Source organism: Mastigoproctus giganteus, chromosome 3 (genome assembly GCF_048544385.1).
Source record: "Mastigoproctus giganteus isolate SK-2022 chromosome 3, ASM4854438v1, whole genome shotgun sequence".
NCBI lineage: Eukaryota > Metazoa > Arthropoda > Arachnida > Uropygi > Thelyphonidae > Mastigoproctus > Mastigoproctus giganteus.
The window spans coordinates 97,227,128-97,247,369 of NC_143577.1; the positions used below are offsets into that span (position 1 = coordinate 97,227,128).

General features: G+C 36.6%; 1 protein-coding gene across 2 annotated transcripts in view; it reads left to right on the forward strand.

Moving 5' to 3' along the window:
• Positions 1-20,242, forward strand: part of LOC150088170 (leucine-rich repeat-containing protein 57-like) — an 81,828-nt gene that overhangs the window by 53,702 nt on the left and 7,884 nt on the right. For both annotated transcript variants that reach the window (XM_090370598.1, XM_090370599.1), the window contains 2 exons: positions 7,469-7,737; positions 18,953-19,138. In XM_090370598.1, coding sequence (XP_090226724.1) covers positions 7,469-7,737; positions 18,953-19,138 — 455 coding nt within the window. The remainder of the gene's footprint in view (positions 1-7,468; positions 7,738-18,952; positions 19,139-20,242) is intronic.

Genomic DNA, 20,242 nt, shown 5'->3' on the forward strand with positions numbered 1-20,242 from the left:
TTTTAATTGGAATTTTAAGTTTAATTTTGATACGTAAGTAGCTACCACATAATTATATATGTATGTAATGCAGAATATTTTATATGTACAAATATTTGAATATTAAATATTTTGACCGACATTTGTGCATCTTTTCACTACCGTTTATTATTGATTAGGAAATATCCTATGGCACCGACTGCAACTCACAAATATATATGTTACCTTATGGGAATGCGGCGCTCGCTTAGCGCGGATTCACTTAGCGCTCTGTTTTTACAGAACGAATTATCAGCGTTAAGCGGGGGTCACCTGTATTCAAAAATATAAGATAGAGCACAAAGTGTCATATCAAGAGGGAAGGAAACATTTTGCAGTACCTACTAGGTCATCTACATATGCATCAATTTCTCAATGGCTGTGCTCAGTAGCTACGCGGACTGACTGCTCAGTCCCTCCAAATATCTTGATATTTGGTTGGGTGAAATCACTCCTTTCCTTGTCAAAGGAACAACCTACCTTCATGTATACTACTCAAGAAGTAAACACACCAGTAACAATACCTCCAGATAAGAAACACAGTGAGCAACCAAGAGTTCTGAAAGTGGTGACATACACAAATTTATGCCTGATACCATGTACATTGAAGAAAAAGTAGATGAACATGATTCAATTCTTGAAATTCATCTAGAGGATGACATTGATATGTGCAGGCCAGTCTTCCCAAAGAAAGAAAAAGGAAAAATAGACAGGCACAAACAAAGTATCTCACATAAGTAAGCAGACACACCAATTAAAACCAAACAGTGAACACAGTGATTCAGTGGTATAGTTGTTGACTACATGCTAAATTAGAAGATTTATACAACCTCTTAAGTGCATATAAGCCTGTTGCAGTATGTATACAAGAAACAAAACTGTAAAATTGCTTCTAAAGATGTTTGCATGGCAAACATCTTTAGAAGCAACACATAAGTTCTCCTCCCCAGAGTAACATAAAAACAACTTGGAAATTTGACAAGGCTAACTGGACTAAATACCAAGAAAGGGCTCATTTAGATACCTCCATCACTGCAGCTCACACAAATGATTCTGAAGTAAGCTGTATTACGTAACAAGTAATGACAGCAGCTGAATCTGCTATCCTTAAATCATAGTACAAAATGTGGCTCCATCCAAAAATGTGGGGGAATGAAGCATGCAGCATTTCTTAAAAAGAAAGGAATCACTACTAGAATCGGTTTCGAAAATATCCAACCACAGCCAACCTCCTACAGTTTAAGATGAGTAAAAAGAAGCATGATCACATTATGCTGCCACCATAAACAAGTCTACAGATACTGCTAGTCTTAAAAAAAAAAAAAATCAAACAAATTAATGGTAAATACTCACTCGCAACTTCTCTGGTTCTATATTTTTAAGGGAAGGAAATTTCTTAGCATGTGGAATTATTAATGCATTTGGCTCCTCGTTTAAAATACTTTCAGCTATTTCCACATATGAACTAGCCTTTCATTTGCTAAAAGCCCATACAGAGAATTACAAACTGAATTTCAATGCTACTTTCCAATATTCATACAATCCACAATTGACCATGGCTGAATTGCACAATGTGCTTACATGAGTGAAGAACAGTGCTGTATACCCTGATGGAATTTATTACATAATGATTTATCATTTAAGTGAGGAATCGTTAACTGCTCTCTTACAACTGTATAACAGAATTTTCTTAGAGAATTATTTCTCTACTGGCTGGTACCATTCTTATGTTCCAGCCTTCGTGAAACCAGGTAAAGACCACATGGATCCAACAAATTACCGTCCAGTTTCTCTAAACCAATTGTCGGTGAAAACCATTGGAAAAAATAGTAAATGCCAGACTAATATGGTTTCTGGAGGCTCAAAACATTCTGAGTTCAAGTCAGTGTGGTTTTCAGAAGCAGATTAATGTTTAATATTGTTATTAAAACTAAAGGAAATATTCAGAAAGCTTTTCTCAGAAATTATCACTTAGTTATGATATGTGTTGACATCAATAAAGCCTTTGATACAACCTGACGATATGGTTTTTCCTCATGACTTATGTAAATCTGTCCTTCAAGGTCATCTCCCAAAATTTATTCAAGACTTTCTGGGTAACAAATCCTTCCAAGACCAATTCCATTCTTCACTGTCTCAAATATATGTACAAGAAGATGGCACCAAATACGGAGGATGCGGAAAGGTCAGGGAATGACCACCACATATCCCAGAGTAATATGGCCTTAGTTGCTAATGTATACGATGGAGTTCCCCAAGGCTTAGTGCTGAGTGCTACACTCTTTGCCATCAGAATCAATTCGATAACCAAGTGTATACCTGCCACAGTTTGACAAGGCTAACTGGACTAAATACCAAGAAATGGCTCACTGAAACTCATACGAATGATTCTGCAGTAAGCTATATTACTTAACAAATAAGAGGGAGGGTATACAGTTTGTGTATACCTGCATGCTGAAAATCTTGCCATTTCATGTCATTCTCAAAATGTGTGATTAGTCAAAAGACAACTACAAGGCACCATTATTAGACTAGTCTTTTGGGCTAAAAACAGTGGCTACCAAATTTCTAAACCAAAAAAAAACTGCAGTGCACTTCTGTAAACATACTTTACATCGTGATCCAGACCTTCAGTTAGATTCTCATCGTATTACATTACAACCTGGTATTAGATTTCTTTGTTTACAACTTGATAAAAAAATTAAACTTCCTAGAACATATAAAATATATTTGTTCCAGTTTTCTTAGGAAACTAAATCTTCCCAGTAATTTCTTCACTAATGAGATCCCAGTTAGGCTTTGGGTCTCCTGCATATGCTTCAGTCAGACCAAGTGTACTGGCTTGATCCTGTACATCAGTATACTGGGGGGCCTTTCGCACATCACCAATTTTAAGTATCTATACAGAAGCCTATGTGCTGCTGCTGGACCTTTAGTGATAAGTTCTGCTATTAAATTACACATCCAAAATCAGCAGCCTTCCACATTGTTCCAAGTGGCAATATCTCTTCATGCCAAAATGGGGAACTTCTATTAAATTAAAGGACAGATCAACAAACCATCTGGCATAGGCTTTAAGGACTAAACACAGGTTGGGGCCTGAACGTGACTAACGCACCTCAGTGAACCCAACCTTGGAACATGCCTCTGATACATATTGACAGATATTTTCAGTAATGGGGAAAGAATAACCTTTCAGATATCAATATTAGGCGATTACATCTGGCCCACTCCACTCAGTTTAGAAGTTTCATTCAGCTATATACAGATGGATCCAAGACTGGCAGTAAAGTTGGTGCCATCATCTCTAAACAGCTCCCCTCAGAATGCAGTACAAATACCTCAGAGTTATATGGTATCCTATTAGCCCTAGAAAATATAAAAGAAGCCTCATATGCTCAGTCCATTTTATATACTGATTTGTTAGGTGCTGTGAATGCTCTACAGTGTAAATTCTCCCCCATTCATCCTCTGCTACCGAACATTTGGGCACATTTAATAGAACTTCATGCACATAATCAGCTTATAACTTTTTGTTGGATCCTAAGACACATCAAAATCCCAGGAAATGATCAGGCAGATTTAGCTGCTAAAAGTGCTTCAAATGCAATCTCACCAAATTTCAGGACACCTTATATTAGCCATAAGTCAGTTATCAAATGGACCTATAAAGAACAGTGGATATGCATGTGGAAAGAACAAACAAATAATAAACTTCATGAAGTCAAGAGAGAACAAACAGTGGTAAAGAAGAAACCATACTAGCCAAATTACTTATTGGTCATACATACCTCACTCACAGTTACCTACTCACAAATGATGATGCCTCACGATGCAGTAACAGTTTATGCCCACTCACAGTAAAGTAGCATTGTAGAATGCCTGTTATATCTAAGGGAACCAAAAACTGCTTTCTCCTCACATTTTCTTAATTGCATTCAGTTAACACTGCATTGTGTTTTAAGCAGCAACCAAGAGGACATTTTTATTTTCCTAAAATTGATTAATAAATATCACCTTATCTGAACTTCTGTCACTTATAAGACAAATGAGGAAGATGTAAGACAGTAATCAGTGCATTATAGTCTCAGTTTCTGATACACCACAAATCTAACAACAATACAGTGATGCTCTCATAATAATGGCTAAAGGTTTGCTTACCTCTTTTTTTTTCCTTTTGCCTTGTTTAATATAACTTGATAGATCCCATCCAATCTAAGTGCCATTTTTGCATTTAGCTTCAACAAATTCTTCTCCACTTTCCTCTCAGTCATCACAAAATCTTTCAGTCCCCTGCTAGAATATGACTCACTTCTTCAAAAAAAAATTCCTCATGTGAATGTAGATGTAAAATGTCCATTCAGTCTGTTAGCAACCAGAGTAGAATCATCAACAGTTAATCTATTCTTATCTTAAGGACCAATGTGGTTCAACCCTTCCTTCTGCTGTTTACATTAGTAAAGAAATCTATGCTGTCTTTCTTTCATTCTTTGCCATAGACTTCTTGTAATCTGCCTTAGCTTACCTAACCTCCTTTCTGACTTCATTGCAGACTAGTTTATATCTACCATAGGCTTCTGTATCACCTGATAATTTATATGCATCCCATGCCTTTTTTCTTCACTGCCACGAGTCTCATCAGTTCATCTGACATCCATTTTGGTCTGTTCCTTGAACTGTATCTCTTTGTTGTAAAGCCTAGCAGCTTCTTTGATTGCTTCATGAATACTCCCCATTTAGATTTGCTGTTGGTGACATCATCAGTTGATCCCACTGCATAGAATTTAAAAACTGTCTGAGACCACTGTAGTCACCCTTACATTTATTGTTGTTGCCTCTCTCACATACTGGTGATGGAAACAGTCATCCAAAAAATCCACTGAAATCATGATTCTGTGTGTCCAATCCACAAGGTTGAGTTAGTATCTGGAAAGGTAAAGTCTGCCCTTATAAGATATTGTGGTTTACCAGTCCGCTTGATGCATCTATACAGTGTTAAATGAGCTCATCCCTCATTTTTATTTTCTCAGTGCTTATGTCACACTAAACTAAATCATTGTGTAATTTCAGTCAGATATGAAGGTCATGCTTATCAACTTATTTTGTTTGACTCGCAGAATATTGTTCACTGTGAATTTTTATAGCATGGTCGGACCGTGAACTGGGATTTATACAAAACAGTTCTTTGGAAATGTTTTCCACCAGCTTTCTGGAAAAACTGGTGGAAAAAATGGACTTTGGGGAATTGGCTGTATCATGCAACACCTGCAAACACCCTGCTCTTTCCATTTAAGAATTTCTTGCGAAGCATTCCATCATTGTGCTTCCCTATTCATCACAATCACAACATTTAGCTTCCTATGATTCTTTTGTTTCTTAAGCTGAAAGCCCCCTTGAAAGACCACAGATTTGCAATGACTGAGGCGATTAATCAGAATACAGCACAGAAACTATTAGCATTTCTAAAAGAAGTTTATTCAGAATGCTTCCAGAAATTGCAGAAGTATTGGATTCAGTGTATACAATATGAGGGAGATCCACTTAAGGAGATTGATCCATCTAAATAACTGGTAAGCTTTGTCATTTCTCAAATTAGTTCATCTGCAAGCTTTATTGGTCACTCTTTGTTATGTATAACAAAGTTATGCATCATCCCTTGTGACAGTATAGTAGTTTCATCACTTGTTTTTAATGGCCTAGGTTTGAATCCTGTCAGGTGGAGGAATTCTTAAAGGCTGCTTCACTTGGGGTTGTAGTCAGCTGATCTCAGGTGAAGGAAAAAGGGTTCTCCCCCCATGAGAAATTCTGTGTTTTCAGTGTGCACAACATGCAAATTGGCCTATTGGCAGAAATTTGTACAGAAAATAATATAATCAGCTCACTGTGGCCTTAAATGCTAATGTGTCTTATAAATAGCAACAACAAATCTTTTATTCAGTAAGATTCATGGCTTAGTAGAGCACTGCAGATATTAATTTGGTTTCTGTAGTAAGACTTTATCATATTATACCTCTGAAAGTTTGCACCAGTGGCTTGTAATGCAGAGACACCCCCCCCCCCCCATTGTTGCAAAAACTGAGATATACTGAAATGAAAGTCATTGAAAATACCAGGTGTCACAGCAAATTGGCATTTGGGTTTCAAGTCCTTAGTTAGCCTCAGGTGGAGAGCTCTCCCACTTGTGGCATTCCAGTTTTTCATTCTACAGAACTTATAAACCAGCCCACAAACACAAGACTACTAACAAACTATAAGACTTGTGTTGGAAGCTTTTCTCTTTTTGACTGTATAATAAATATGACTTAATTTTTCTCTTGGTATAGAATTATCATTACTTTAGCTTTGTGCTCGTTTTCCTTAGTCCTCTCAAAATAATCTTCAAATAATTTTTTTTTTAAATGTTTGATTATACTCAAGTATGACCATATAAATCAGAAGGGTTTATAACTAGACATTTTACAATAATATTATCATTAACCATATTTTGTGGTCAAATATGGGTATTACTGCACAATTGCTCAGCTATGTCAATTCAAAGTTTCTCTCTACATGTTATTCGAGGAATTTAGTTAAAATGAAATGAATAAAAGATGCTGTACTTATTACAGATCTCTGGAATTGAACAAGTGGAAATTATTTATTTAAGAAAACATTATTATCAGGAAAATCAACAAAGTTTTATTACAATTTTGGCCAGGTGAATTATGAAAGTTAAAAAAAAAAATTCAAATGTTATGAGAATATGCCACAGGTGATAAATTCTCTTATTTTTTGATTTTCTGGTTGTTATTCTAGAGCAGCATTTCCCAAACTGGGGTCTGCGGATCCCCAGGGATCCGCAGACCCCAGTTTGGGAAATGCTGCTTTAGAATAAGATAGTAGGGAAATTCTGTAGGGAAATGGAATTGAAATGCTGCTCTAGAATAAGATAAAATAATTTTCCAGTTTGGGAAATGGACTCTCTGGAGCTGGTCCGCAAAATGTTCAGAAGGTATCAAGCAATATGTGTTTATTTTCCTAAAAAATAATTGTATAATTTATTTGTATACATATTTCAAATTATTTGTTCTATTATATAGCAAATTGATGATAAATAAAGTTATTATTATATATCTATGTAAAAATGAGATTAAAGTTGAATTGTTTCACATATAAAATTTTTAATTTTCTTTTCAGAAAACCAAGTGTTCATACATATATGTATATACACACAAACATATGTATATATATATAAAATTTTTTTGATTTTTGATGGGGGTCCATAGATCTCAGTAGTTTGGGTGCACTGTTCTAGAGAATACTCACTCCACTTTGTTTTATGCTGAAAATAAAAATTATATGTTGCATTTCTCCTTGATGGTTTCACACATGTGCATGCATGCACAAATAGATACCTGTAAATACCAAGTAAGTGATATATATATATATATTTTTTTTTTATGATGTGTAGCACATTTCCCAAATGAAATTGGAGAACTGAAAAAGCTAGAGACAATTTCCTTTAACAACAATAGATTGGTTTCTCTTCCTGCCTCTTTCTCCCAGCTTACTAGTCTAAGAACAGTCTCACTGAGCAACAATCATCTTGCAGAATTTCCTCCTGTATTTAATCATCTAAATCACTTGGAGGTCCTGGACCTTTCTCGTAATAGAATTACTCAGGTTCCACCAAATGTGCACTTGCTTAGTGTTACAGAATTGAATCTCAATCAGAATCAGGTGAATACATATTTAATTTCTTTTAATGCTTTTTTTATTTTTTTTATTTCTGATTATTCTGTTTAATATAACATAAGAGTTTTTATCTAATTAATTTAAGGTGCATTGTTATTTAGTAAATAAGTTGACTAATCAGAAGTTGATATTTTGTTGATTCACCATTTTTTTTATTTTAAAGTCGAATTTGCATAACTTCATTATTTACTCGGTCAAAAATGCCAATTAATTCAAAGTATAAAATAAGTTTGCATGTCTATAAAGAGAATAAAGCATTTAATATCCTATTGATCATGTGTTTAACCTCTTTAGTGATATTTTTCCACTGTATTTTGTAACCTACAACTATTAACTTTTGGACTCTTGGTTAATTGCTTGTGATAGCTCCCCTTTCTGGGTTAACTAGTCTATAAGTTTTATAACTGCTTAAATAAATAACTCTATGCTTGCAGGTAGCACAATGATTAAAATTGCTGTCCTGTCCTTCACATTATGTGAAAAAGACCTGGGTTCAAATCCTTTCAAGATGAATTTTTATGGTCCCCCCCCCCCAAATATGATCAAATGAATCAGTTTCAGGCAAGGAATGTCTAAAAAACTGATCTCCACTTGAAAGTCAATTTTTTTAATCCTGAGAAACAGACAAGCTAATCACACAATATGTGCATTTTACAGATATACTGTACACATACTTCATCACCTTGATTGCTTTGATACATAAACAAATGACATGTGACTGACTTTGATCTCAAGTCAGTATAGAATATGGAGATGCTGTTATTAGCACTAACAGCTTCCTTACATAAATGGCATATTTAGAACATGTGAACTGATTATAATCAGAGTGGTAAAAGTCATCAATTTAAAAAAAAAAAAACTTATATCTGAGTTCTTTAACCTTGCTTCCTTTTATTTTGCTAGTGAATTAAGTCATTAGTTTCACAGATGTCCACAGAGAGCAACACATCATACTGAATGAAAAATTAGAAACTGTTCAAAAAGAGTGGTGTAAGTCAGTTTACATCATGAAAATAGCAGTTCTGATTATTTTAGGAAATTGAATTTATGCATATTATAATTATTTTCCCGAGGATATTTTGAAACTTTTAAGGTTTAGTAAGCCAACTTGCATTATATTTAAATTACTGCTAAGAATCTTTTTTGGATAATCTTGAAGGTGGTAATATTTGTATATTAATTCAAATGTAGTTTTACTATCATTGGCAATTAAGAACAAAAAGTATTAAAATAGAAAACATGGAGGAGATCCATGTTCTCTTTTCTAATACTGTTCTCTTGTGATGAGCTGTTGCCATGCTTTGGTATAGCATCAGCTCATCACACGAAAAAAATTTATCCTGAAGAATTTATTTTAGAACACCTTTAGAAAATAGCAGGACTAAGTAAAAAGAAAAAAAAAAAAAAAAAATGAAAAATTTTCTAGCCAACTGTTTAAAGATAAGTAGCGAAACTATAAATTTTGAGTTCTTCCAACCAGATTGTAAAACAGCTCCCCATGATCTTTAACAACCATACCAAACTAGTCAATAGACCTCCTCTGGCCACCCTTTCATTAGCAGACCTGGCAATATGGTAGTTTTGGCAACTGTTAAACATTTAACAGATTTGGAATGAAAGTAGTCTATTTGAAATTCTGTACAAGACCCTTTAGATTTTATAGATTTTCAAATTTTGAATTTTGTTAGAAATTCCTCTAGTCATCAACAGGAATCAAACCACACCTCTGTGGCAGCATAGTTGACACAATACGTTGACATCTTCCACTGGTTTGGAGAGGCATGGTTCAATTCCTGTTGATAACTAGAGGAATTTCTAAAGTCTTTATTTAAGGCTATAATTTAGTGGATCTCAGAAAGAGGATGTATGGTACCCCCATGAGGTATTCAAGGTGTTTTAGCCTGCATAACATGCAGATAAGACTATGAACGCACACTTCTACAGACATAATACATATGGTTGTGAGTGCACATTTGGGGACTGTTAATACCAATAAAATAAGCTTTTGAATTTAAAAGCCAACTGAAATTGTTGTCAGTTACCATAAACAAGAAATTTTGCTGAACAATCTCTCAGTTACGAAGCCAAAGCTAAAGAAAAAAGAATATGATGGAAACTCTTGCCATTTATTCCTCGTGGCACACCAGCCAAGAAAAGCAGAAGATGAAGAAGGAATGGTTATGAGACAGAATTTAGTATGTTTTTTCCTTTCTGTTTTATTCAAGAATATTTTTTACCATTAAAGTTTTACACTTTCTAATTGCATATCTTCTTATTTCATGTGAAAATAAAAATAAAGCATTACATTTTCTTCATTCATTTTCTCATGATAGTAGCAAAAGTCATTTTTGCCATTCAGAAAACGTATTTTTTCCAATGTTTTTAATATTAGTGATGTTCTATGACTCTTCAACTCTTTTATTACAACAGTGACAATTACTAAGAGATTAGCAGTAATAGAGGCATTTGATGCAAGAAAGCAAGCTTATACAGCATCAGCCAAAAAAAAAAAAAAATAAATAAATAAAAAGTAACCACTTCCACTTCACCCCTCTGTTCGTTCGAAATACCTGTCCAGCTGAGCCTTAAACTTATTTAGGCTATCAACTTCCACGACAAGGGATGGAAGTCTGTTCCACCAACCAACCACCCGCTGGCTAAAGGTAAATTTCCTCACGTCTTTCCCCAATTTGAATTTATGCCCTCTCAGGTGATTATTCAGAGCAAGAGGAACAATCCCATCAGCATTGAGCATGTTCAAACCATTCAAGGCTTTATACACCTCTATCAGATCACCTCGCTGGTGCCTAGTCTCCAGACACTGTAATTTGCAAAACTTAAGCCTTTCTTCGTAAGAGCATCCCTTTGTTCCATTCACTAATCTTGTTGCCCTTCTCTGTACTCATTCCGGCATCTTTACATCCTTCTTGAAACGAGGCCTCCAGACCTGTATACAGTACTCTAGGTGTGGCCTGAGCATTGCCTTATACAAGGGAATAATCACCTCCTTATCCCTGCTAGAAAAATTCCTATATATCATCGACAATACACCATGAGCTACTCTTGCAGCCCGTCTGCACTGTTCAGAAAACTTCATATCTACCTGCACAACCACCCCCAGGTCCCTTTCATTCTCTACCACTGTCATTGTAGTACCACAGAGTTGATACGTTGCTCTGGGGTTCCTGTTTCCCATATGTAGTACTTTACATTTGTCAATGTTAAACTTCATTTACCACCTCTTAGCCCATCTGCTCAACCTTTCCAGATCCTGTTGCAGTAGCATTGTGTCAGTAGTGTCCTTGACAACCCTGCCAAACTTCGTATCGTCTGCAAACTTGGACATTAAGCTTGATATACCATCATCAATATCATTTATAAATACAGAAAACAATAATGGACCCAATACTGAACCCTGAGGGACTCCACATTAACATTAATCCACGATGAGCAGTGTCCATTGATTACCACTCTCTGTCTTCTCCCCCTCAACCACCCCTTTATCCATAGCAGCAATTTGCCTCCAATGCCACACTGCTCCAATTTGTGCAGCAGTCTTCCATGTGCAACAGTATCAAAAGCCTTTCTAAGATCCAAGTATATAATATCAAAGTTATTCCCTGCATCCAGTTCTTTTGTGACTGCATCATAGTATCCAATCAAATTGGTCAGGCAAGACTTCCCCTCAACAAAACCATGCTGTGTCTGAGCTATAACTGAAGTCTTGTCTAGATGATCCTGCAGTGCTTCTTTAACCAGTGCCTCCATTAATTTTCCGGGAACAGAAGTTAAACTCACAGGTCTATAATTACTTGTGTCAGCCTTTGATCCTCCTTTGTGAATTGGGGTCACATCTCCAGCCCATGGTTACCTCCCCTGAGTCCAAGGAAGCTGTCATAATTATGGCTAAGGGTTTGTTTACTTCTTTTGTTGCCTCCTTTAATATAATTGGATAGTCCCATCCATCCCGGGTGCTTTTTTATGTTTATCCTCAACAGTTTCTCCTCCACTTTCCTCTCAGTTATTACAAAATAATCTAGCTCACTGCCAGAGTTTGCTTCATCTCTGGCATTCCCCTTCCTGAATAACAACTCATGTGTGAATGAAGATGCAAAATACTCATTTACTTTGTTAACCACCTGAGCAGGATCCTCTACTGTTGAACAATCAATATCCAGTGGACCAATCTGATTCATCCCTTTCCTACTAGAGTTTACATAGGTAAAGAACTCTTTTCTGTTTTTCTTTGCATCCGTTACTAAGGATTTCTCATAATCTGCCTTTGCCTGCCTAATCTCCTTTGTGACTTGTTTGCAGACCAGCTTATATCTGTCATAGGTTTCCATGTCACCCATTAATTTATATGTGTCCCATGCATTTTTCTTCTCTGCCATATGTCTCATTAGTTCATTTGACATCCATTTAGGCCTAAACCTTTAACAATATATCTTAGTTGGTATGTAAAACCTAGTAGCTTCCAAGATAAGTTCTTTGAGTGCTTCCCATTTTGAATTTGCTGTTTGTAACATCATCAGTTGGTCCCACTGTGTAGAATTTAAATACTGTCTCAGACCATCGTAATCACCTTTACGAAAGCAAAAACCCTTCCCTTTACCCCTGATGGTAGTTACCTCTTTGAGTAAATCCCACTTCGGCACACTGTAATCACTGCCACCTAGTAGTTCCTTTATCTGCAGATTCTTAATGCATGCAGAATCACTACTGATAATCAGATCAAGAGTATTACTCCCTCTAGTTGCCTCCCAAACATGCTGCTGTAGAAAACAAACATCCAATAAATCCACAAAAAGCCTTGCTAGTGTGTGAGTGACTAACAAACAAATTCCAGTCAATATCTGGGAAATTAAAATCCCCCATTATAAGACTCTCTGATTTACTGGCCCACTCTTATTTCCCTGTACAGTTTCTTATTATACTCATCAGAGTCATTAAGCCTAAAGCACACTCCTACTCTCAATTTTGATCTCCCAATGCTTATGTCACACCAAACTGACTCGACACTGCACTGTCCGGCAATGTCGACTGGCTTCACTTCCTTGGATTTTATGTGTTTATTAACTAATAGCTTAACCCCTCCTCCCTTCCTATCCTGTCTATCCTTTCTGTACACATTGTACTCCCCAAATTCCAGTTCTGCATTTCTTATATCTGCGTGACACCACGTCTTTGATATCCCAACAATATCTGCCTTTGATGTGTTGAGCAATACCTCAAATTCATCCAATTTATTTACCAAACTCCTAGCATTGGTGTACACGCAAGTATACATGCACCTGTTCCTATTCTTAGCTACCCTAACACAACCCATGTGTTTACTTGTACCGCAATGACACCCAGCAGTCTCTGAAATATCCTGCATCTTGTTTTCCAGGCTGCCGCTCATTGCAATAGAAGCAGTGCAAGAATCACTTTCACCTCTGCCAGTGGCTACTGTTAATCTATTAGTCCTTGTATCTCCCCAATCTAGCAGTTTTCCGACCCACCTAACACTGCCTCGATAGCATCAGCAAATATTCTTGCACCCTTTCTATTTAAGTGTATCCCATCCCTGTAGAAACATTCTCTCCTGTTAACAAGTACAGACCAGGCTGAAAAAAAATTCTACCCCTTGAGCCTTGCACAATCTTTCCAGGGCCGAATTGATTGACAAGGCTCTCATTATATACTCCTTCCTATCGTGTCTGGGCAGAATTGCAGACACTTTCAAATTCAACCCTAATTCATGGCTTTTTCAACAGTGACCTGAACTTGTTAAGTAATTCTGCCAGTCTCCTACTCTTAATATCTTTAGTACCAACGTGTACAAATATATTACCTTTTGTGCCCTTAAAAGATGATATCCGCTCTAGAATGTCATCAACCTTTGCCCCTGGCAGATATACCCTGGTCCTGTTTCCTATCCTTTTTACAAAGCATGTTCCTCGTTTCCCTGGCAATAGAGTCACCAACAACTACTAGTTCCTGTGGGACCAGCACATTCTGCCTTGGGGGTTGCCTCTGTGTTGCATGATGACCAAGTGCAAGTTCTGACGTTGATGTGGGCAGCTGCAAGCTTGATGGGCCCCTCAATTTAGATCCTTCAAGGGCATCCACCCTGTCCTTCAAGCTCTCATATAGGCCCATAACAATGCTGAGTTCTAGCCAGATTTACTTACACTCCTTACATCGCACACACACACACACACACACAATGACAACCCCCATGGCAATATCATGTGCCGTACCCAATTGCTCCACAAACATCAAGCAAGCAGTGCATTTTAAAAGGCTGTGATTCAGAGGGAAACTGCCCCCCCTCAGTTCTCCCTTGAACCACAGCCCTCCCATTAGCTTGAGCCTTTTGTTTTGCTGCTCTGGTCTGATTCATGATTTCGATTTAATTTCAATAAAATTTCAATTTCAGTACAAAATTATAACCCTAAACTTGTATCCCAACACAGTTATAATGCTATATATATTTTTCAGTATCGGGTATTATCTACGAGTTCCGTTTATATAACTTCTGTATCAAGTTATGTATTAATTAATTGTTATGTTTGTAATCTAATTCGTTATATGTATTAATTAAAAAGTACAATTTAATTCACAATGAAGTTTAACAAGATTAATAGATTTTTCTGATTAATTGACAATATTATATTATATACTACAATATTATTTAACAAGATTAATAGATTTTTCTGATTAATTGACAATATTATATTATATACTATACTATACTAAGCTTACTCTATCTAGTTCGGGATATAATGTTGTATCGTATAACAATGGCGGCAAGTTACGAACGGTAAATCTACAGACCATTAGCATTAGTAGAGGCATATGATGCAAGAAAGCAAGCTTATGCAGCATCAGCCAAAAAAAAAAAAAAAAGAAAACCCTTCCACTTCACCCCTCTGTTCGTTCGAAATACCTGTCCAGCTGAGCCTTAAATTTATTTAGGCTATCAACTTCCACAACAAGGGATGGAATTCTGTTCCACCAACCAACCACCTGCTGGCTAAAGGCAATCTTCCGCACATCTATCCTACATCTGTCCTTCCTCAATTTGAATCTATGCCCTCTCAGGTGATTATTCTGAGCAAGAGGCAGTATCCCAACAGCATTGAGCATGCTCAAACCATTCAGGGTTTGTACACCTCTATCAGATCACCTCGCCAGTGCACACTGTAATTTGCAAAACTTAAGCCTTTCTTCGTAAGAGCAACCCTTCGTTCTGTTCACTAACCTTGTTGCCCTTCTCTGTACTCGTTCCAGCAGCTCTAGATCCTTCTTGAAATGAGGCCTCCAGACCTGTATACAGTACTCAAGGTGCAGCCTGACCATTGCCTTATACAAGGGAATAATCACCTCCCTATCCCTGCTAGAAAAATTCCTGTATATCATTGATAAGACACCATGAGCTACTCTTGCAGCCCGTCTGCACTGCTCAGAGAACTTCATATCTGCCTGCACAATTACCTCCAGGTCCTTTTCATTCTCTACCACAGTCAGTGTAGTACCAAAGAGTTGATACATTGCTCTGGGGTTGCTGTTTCCCATATGTAGTACTTTACATTTGTCAATGTTAAACTTCATTTGCCACCTCTCAGTCCATCTGCTCAACCTTTCCAGATCCTGTTGCAGCAGCAGCATAGTGTCAGTAGCATCCTTAACAACCCTGCCAACCTTTGTATCGTCTGCAAACTTGGACATTAAGCTTGATATACCATCATCAATATTATTTATAAATACAGAAAACAATAATGGACCCAACACTGAACCCTGAGGGACTCCACTAATAACATTAGTCCACGATGAGCAGTGTCCATTAATTACCACTTTCTGTCTTCTGCCACTCAACCATCCCTTTATCCATAGCAACAATTTGCCACCAATGCCACACTGCTCCAATTTGTACAGCAGTCTTCCATGTGCAACAGTATCAAAAGCCTTTCTAAGATCCAAATATATTATATCAAAGTTATTCCCTGCATCCAATTCTTTTGTGACTACATCATACTATCCAATCAAATTGGTTAGGCAAGACCTTCCCTTAACAAAACCATGCTGTGTCTCAGCTATAACTGAATTCTTGTCAAGATGATCCTGCAGTGCTTCTTTAACCAGTGCTTCCATTAATTTTCCTGGAACAGAAGTTAAACTCACAGGTCTATAATTACTTGTGTCAGACTTTGATCCTCCTTTGTGAATTGGGGTTACATTTGCACATCTCCAGTCTGTGGGTACCTCCCCTGAGTCCAAGGAAGCTCTCATAATTATTGCTAACGGATTGCTTACTTCCTTTGCTGCCTCCTTTAATATAACTGGATAGATCCCATCCACCCCAGGTGCCTTTCTTGTATTTATCTTCAACAATTTCTCCTCCACTTTACTCTCAATTATTACAAGATCATCTAGCTCACTGCCAGTGTTTACTTCCGCTGTGGCATTCCCCTTCCTGAATAACTCCTCATCTGTGAATGTAGATGCAAAATATTGATTTAGTTTGTTAGCTACTTGAGCAGGATCATAAACAGTTGAACCATCGATATCAAGTGGACCAATCTGATTCATCCCCTTCCTTCTAGAGTTTACATAAGTAAAGAACTCCTTGCTGTTTTTCTTTGCACCCAAGGATTTCTCATAATCTGCCTTCGCCTGCCTAACCTCCTTTGTAACTTTGTTACAGATCAACTTATATCTATCATAGGCTTCTGTGTCACATGTTAATTTATATATATCCCATGCATTTTTCTTCTCTGCCATATGTCTCATTAGTTCATCTGACATCCATTTAGGCCTGAACCTTGAACAATATTTCTTAGTTGGTATGTAAAGCCTAGTAACTTCCAAGATAAGTTCTTTGAATGCTTCCCATTTTGAGTTTGCTGTTGGTAACATCATCAGTTGGTCCCACTGTATAGAATTTAAATACTGTCTCAGACCATCGTAGTCGCCTTTACGAAAGCAATAACCCTTCCCTTTACCCCTGATGGTAGTTACCTCCTTGAGTAAATCCCACTTCAGCACACTGTGATCACTGCCACCTAGTGGTTCCTGTATGTGCAGATTCTTAATGCATGAAGAATCACTACTGATAATCAAATCAAGAGTATTGCTCCCTCTAGTTGCCTCCCGAACATGCTGATTTAGAAAACAATCATCCAATAAATCCACAAAAGCCTTGCTAGTGTGTGAGTGACCAACCCACAAATTCCAGTCAATATCTGGGAAATTAAAATCCCCCATTATAAGACTCTCTGATTTACTGGCCCACTCTATTTCCCTGTACAGTTTCTTATTATACTCATCAGAATCATTAGGCCTATAGCAGACTCCTGCTCTCAATTTTGATCTCCCAATGCTTATGTCACACCAAATTGACTCGACACTGCACTGTCCAGCGATGTCGACTGGCTTCACTTCCTTGGATTTTATGTGTTTCTTAACTAATAGCATAACCCCTCCTCCCTTCCTATCCTGTCTATCCTTTCTGTAGACATTGTACTCCCCAAATTCCAGTTCTGCATTACTTATATCTGTGTGACACCACGTCTCTGATATCCCAACAGTATCCACCTTTGATGCTTTGAGCAATACCTCAAATTCATCAAATTTATTTACCAAACTCCTAGCATTGGTGTACATGCAAGTATACATGCACCTGTTCTTTTTCTTAGCTACCCTAACACAACCCATGTGTTTACTTGTACCCCAATGACTCCCAGCAGTCTCTGAAATATCCTGCATCTTATAATCCAAGCTGCTGCTCATTCCAATAGAAGCAGTGTAAGAATCACTTTCACCTCTGCCAGTGGCTACTGTTAATCTATTAGTCCTTGTATCTCCCCAAATCTAGCTGTTTTCCGAGCCACCTAACATTGCCTCAATAGCATCAGCAAACATTCTTGCTCCCTTTCTATTTAAGTGTATCCCATCCCTCTATAAGCAGTCTCTCCTGTTAATACTTAGGTATTAATTAATTTCCAAATCTCGCTGTCTCAATTCAGAATATACAATAGATTCTGACTAGGTCTATAAGCTAATTATAGAAAATAATTTAATATAATAATTGTCCTTCATACATGTAATATGTGAACATATTACTTGTAAGAGGTTTAAAACAACATCTTCCTTATACTTCAGCTCCTTTCCCATTTCATTTAATTTTAATTTTATTGTAAATCTCATATTTCACTATTAATATCTTTATATGCCCTTGAATATGGAGAAGTTGCTGCAAAAAAAACCGTTCATGCTCTTGAAAAGATCAAGCGCAGGCAACATGCTTGGTGTGGTTGGGTGAAAGCAACGTGTGTGAGGAGAGACTTTATTATCATTATTAGCTGTATGGTGCAAGGAAGCCTGAGGCTTTTGCTGCACCAGCCAAAAAATAAAATTTCTGAGTTACTCTGAGAGAGAGAGAGAGAAGGGAATCACCAAGAAAGAGAAGATTGATGATATCCAGCTCAGGACCCTGGATACTCACCAGATGTGAACCCCTGGGGTTGTTTTTTTGAATATATGGTCTACAGTGCTTGGTAACAAGGTACTTTAAAGAGAATCTAATTATGGTTTATGAGGCTCTGAGACAGAATAGTAAAATGAGTGAAAGTAAAATGTATACAGTATTAAATGACGTTAGAACCAGGGGCTATAAATGAAATTAAGAAGTACGAACTGTGAACTGGATTATAAGAAGTTTTGCCTTAGCCATCCAATTGTTAATCATTGAAACATCTTGCCTCTGTGGGTAGTTGAGGGTGACAGGTTGAGGGCATGAAGTTTTTTTAAATAATTTTTTCATTCGAGAAGTATAGCTATAAAAAATTCTTTAAGGAATTTTTTACAGTTCTGTTCTGGAGTAAAAATTTATGCATAGTAAACTGTTTTAAGCAGCTAGGGGAAATGAGTTTTTCTTGGATAATAAGTTTGCTGTTTCTAAACATAATTTTTGATATTATTATCTATTATGGTATCCAGATTATGAATGAAGTATTAGTTTACCATTTTCAGCTATTTGTTTTTATTCTGGATTTGTGACTTCTGTATACCATTTCACCTGCTGCTATGACCTTAAAAACATTTCTGCCTGAAGGTTAATATATAAATTCACTGTATACAAACACTGTCTTATTATACAGTAATTCTTGCCATTACTTTTACAGTTAACTTAACATTTTATATTGTATTTCAGATTTCTGTACTGTCTGAAGAAATTTCTAGATGTCCACGTTTGAAAATTTTGAGATTAGAAGAAAATTGTTTACAACTGTCAGCACTCTCAGACAAGATACTTAGTGATTCTCAAATTTCTCTTCTAGCAGTTGATGGCAATCTGTTTGAATTGAAAGAATTACATGATATGCCTAGTTATGAAAATGTGAGTTTTAATACCTGTAATTTTTAATAGGTAGTTTTTAGATGTTTAAATTTTCTGAATAATGTTTATTACAGAGTTAGCAAACAACCCATTTTTCAACACTGTTTATGGAGGTGACCTTTGAAACTGAGCACAATATGCCATTGGATATGAAATGAGATATTTTTAGTTTCATTTGGATAGCAATAGTATTTAAGAAGCATAAGCATTTATTAATTCAGTCTGTAATATGGGTTTTTCTAATCAGAATATCTTATTTTGGAACATTATCTTAAATCTAATTAATTTTTACTCCTGTGTCAGGAGACATCAAATAATAAATATCCAAACAGTCCTGCAGCAAATAAGACTGAAACAAAACATGAAGAACTCCATTTGCACTATTGATGTATATATATTCTGCTTAGAGTTGCATCAAACTCATTAAAAATGTTAATGAGTTAGAGAATACCCTAGAATTGAGAGAAAGATGTACACTCTTAGAGTATTCTCTAAGTTTTAATGAAATGCTGTTTGTTTTTGATCAATGTTTGTTATATACTGAGTTCCATATTAATTGATAACCATGTACACACACACACACACACACATACACACACACCCCTTTATTTTTAATGATAATAATATTTAAGATATTAAAATTTTTTCACAGTTACAAATAAGAAATTTAAAGCAGATGTCTTTTAATTGAACATATATATATATATTTTTTTACTTTATTTTTGTCTCCTGTAGAATTTAGATGTTGATTAGAATTTGACGGCATTGTTAGGGATGTACTTGGTCGGTTTAGTTAGAGTGGGGGAGGCTGAAGACTGGGAGGAAACAAGTTGAAGGATGGGGACGATAGAGTAGGCATTCCCAAAGAGGTCAGTGGGAACGAGCCCCACCAGGCGAAGTATGGGGGGGGGGACAGCGGGAGACATAGACTCATCTCCTCCTCCACTGCCTGGAGATGGGGTTTTAAAGGAAACCGGGTTTGAGTACCCAGTTCAGATTGCCGAATGGCATGTTGTGTCAATTCTGGTAGAATATGTTAGCTAGCAGTGGGGGGGGGAAAGCACACATTTACTTCTTAAACCATTCTCCTGTAGCTTATTTTTG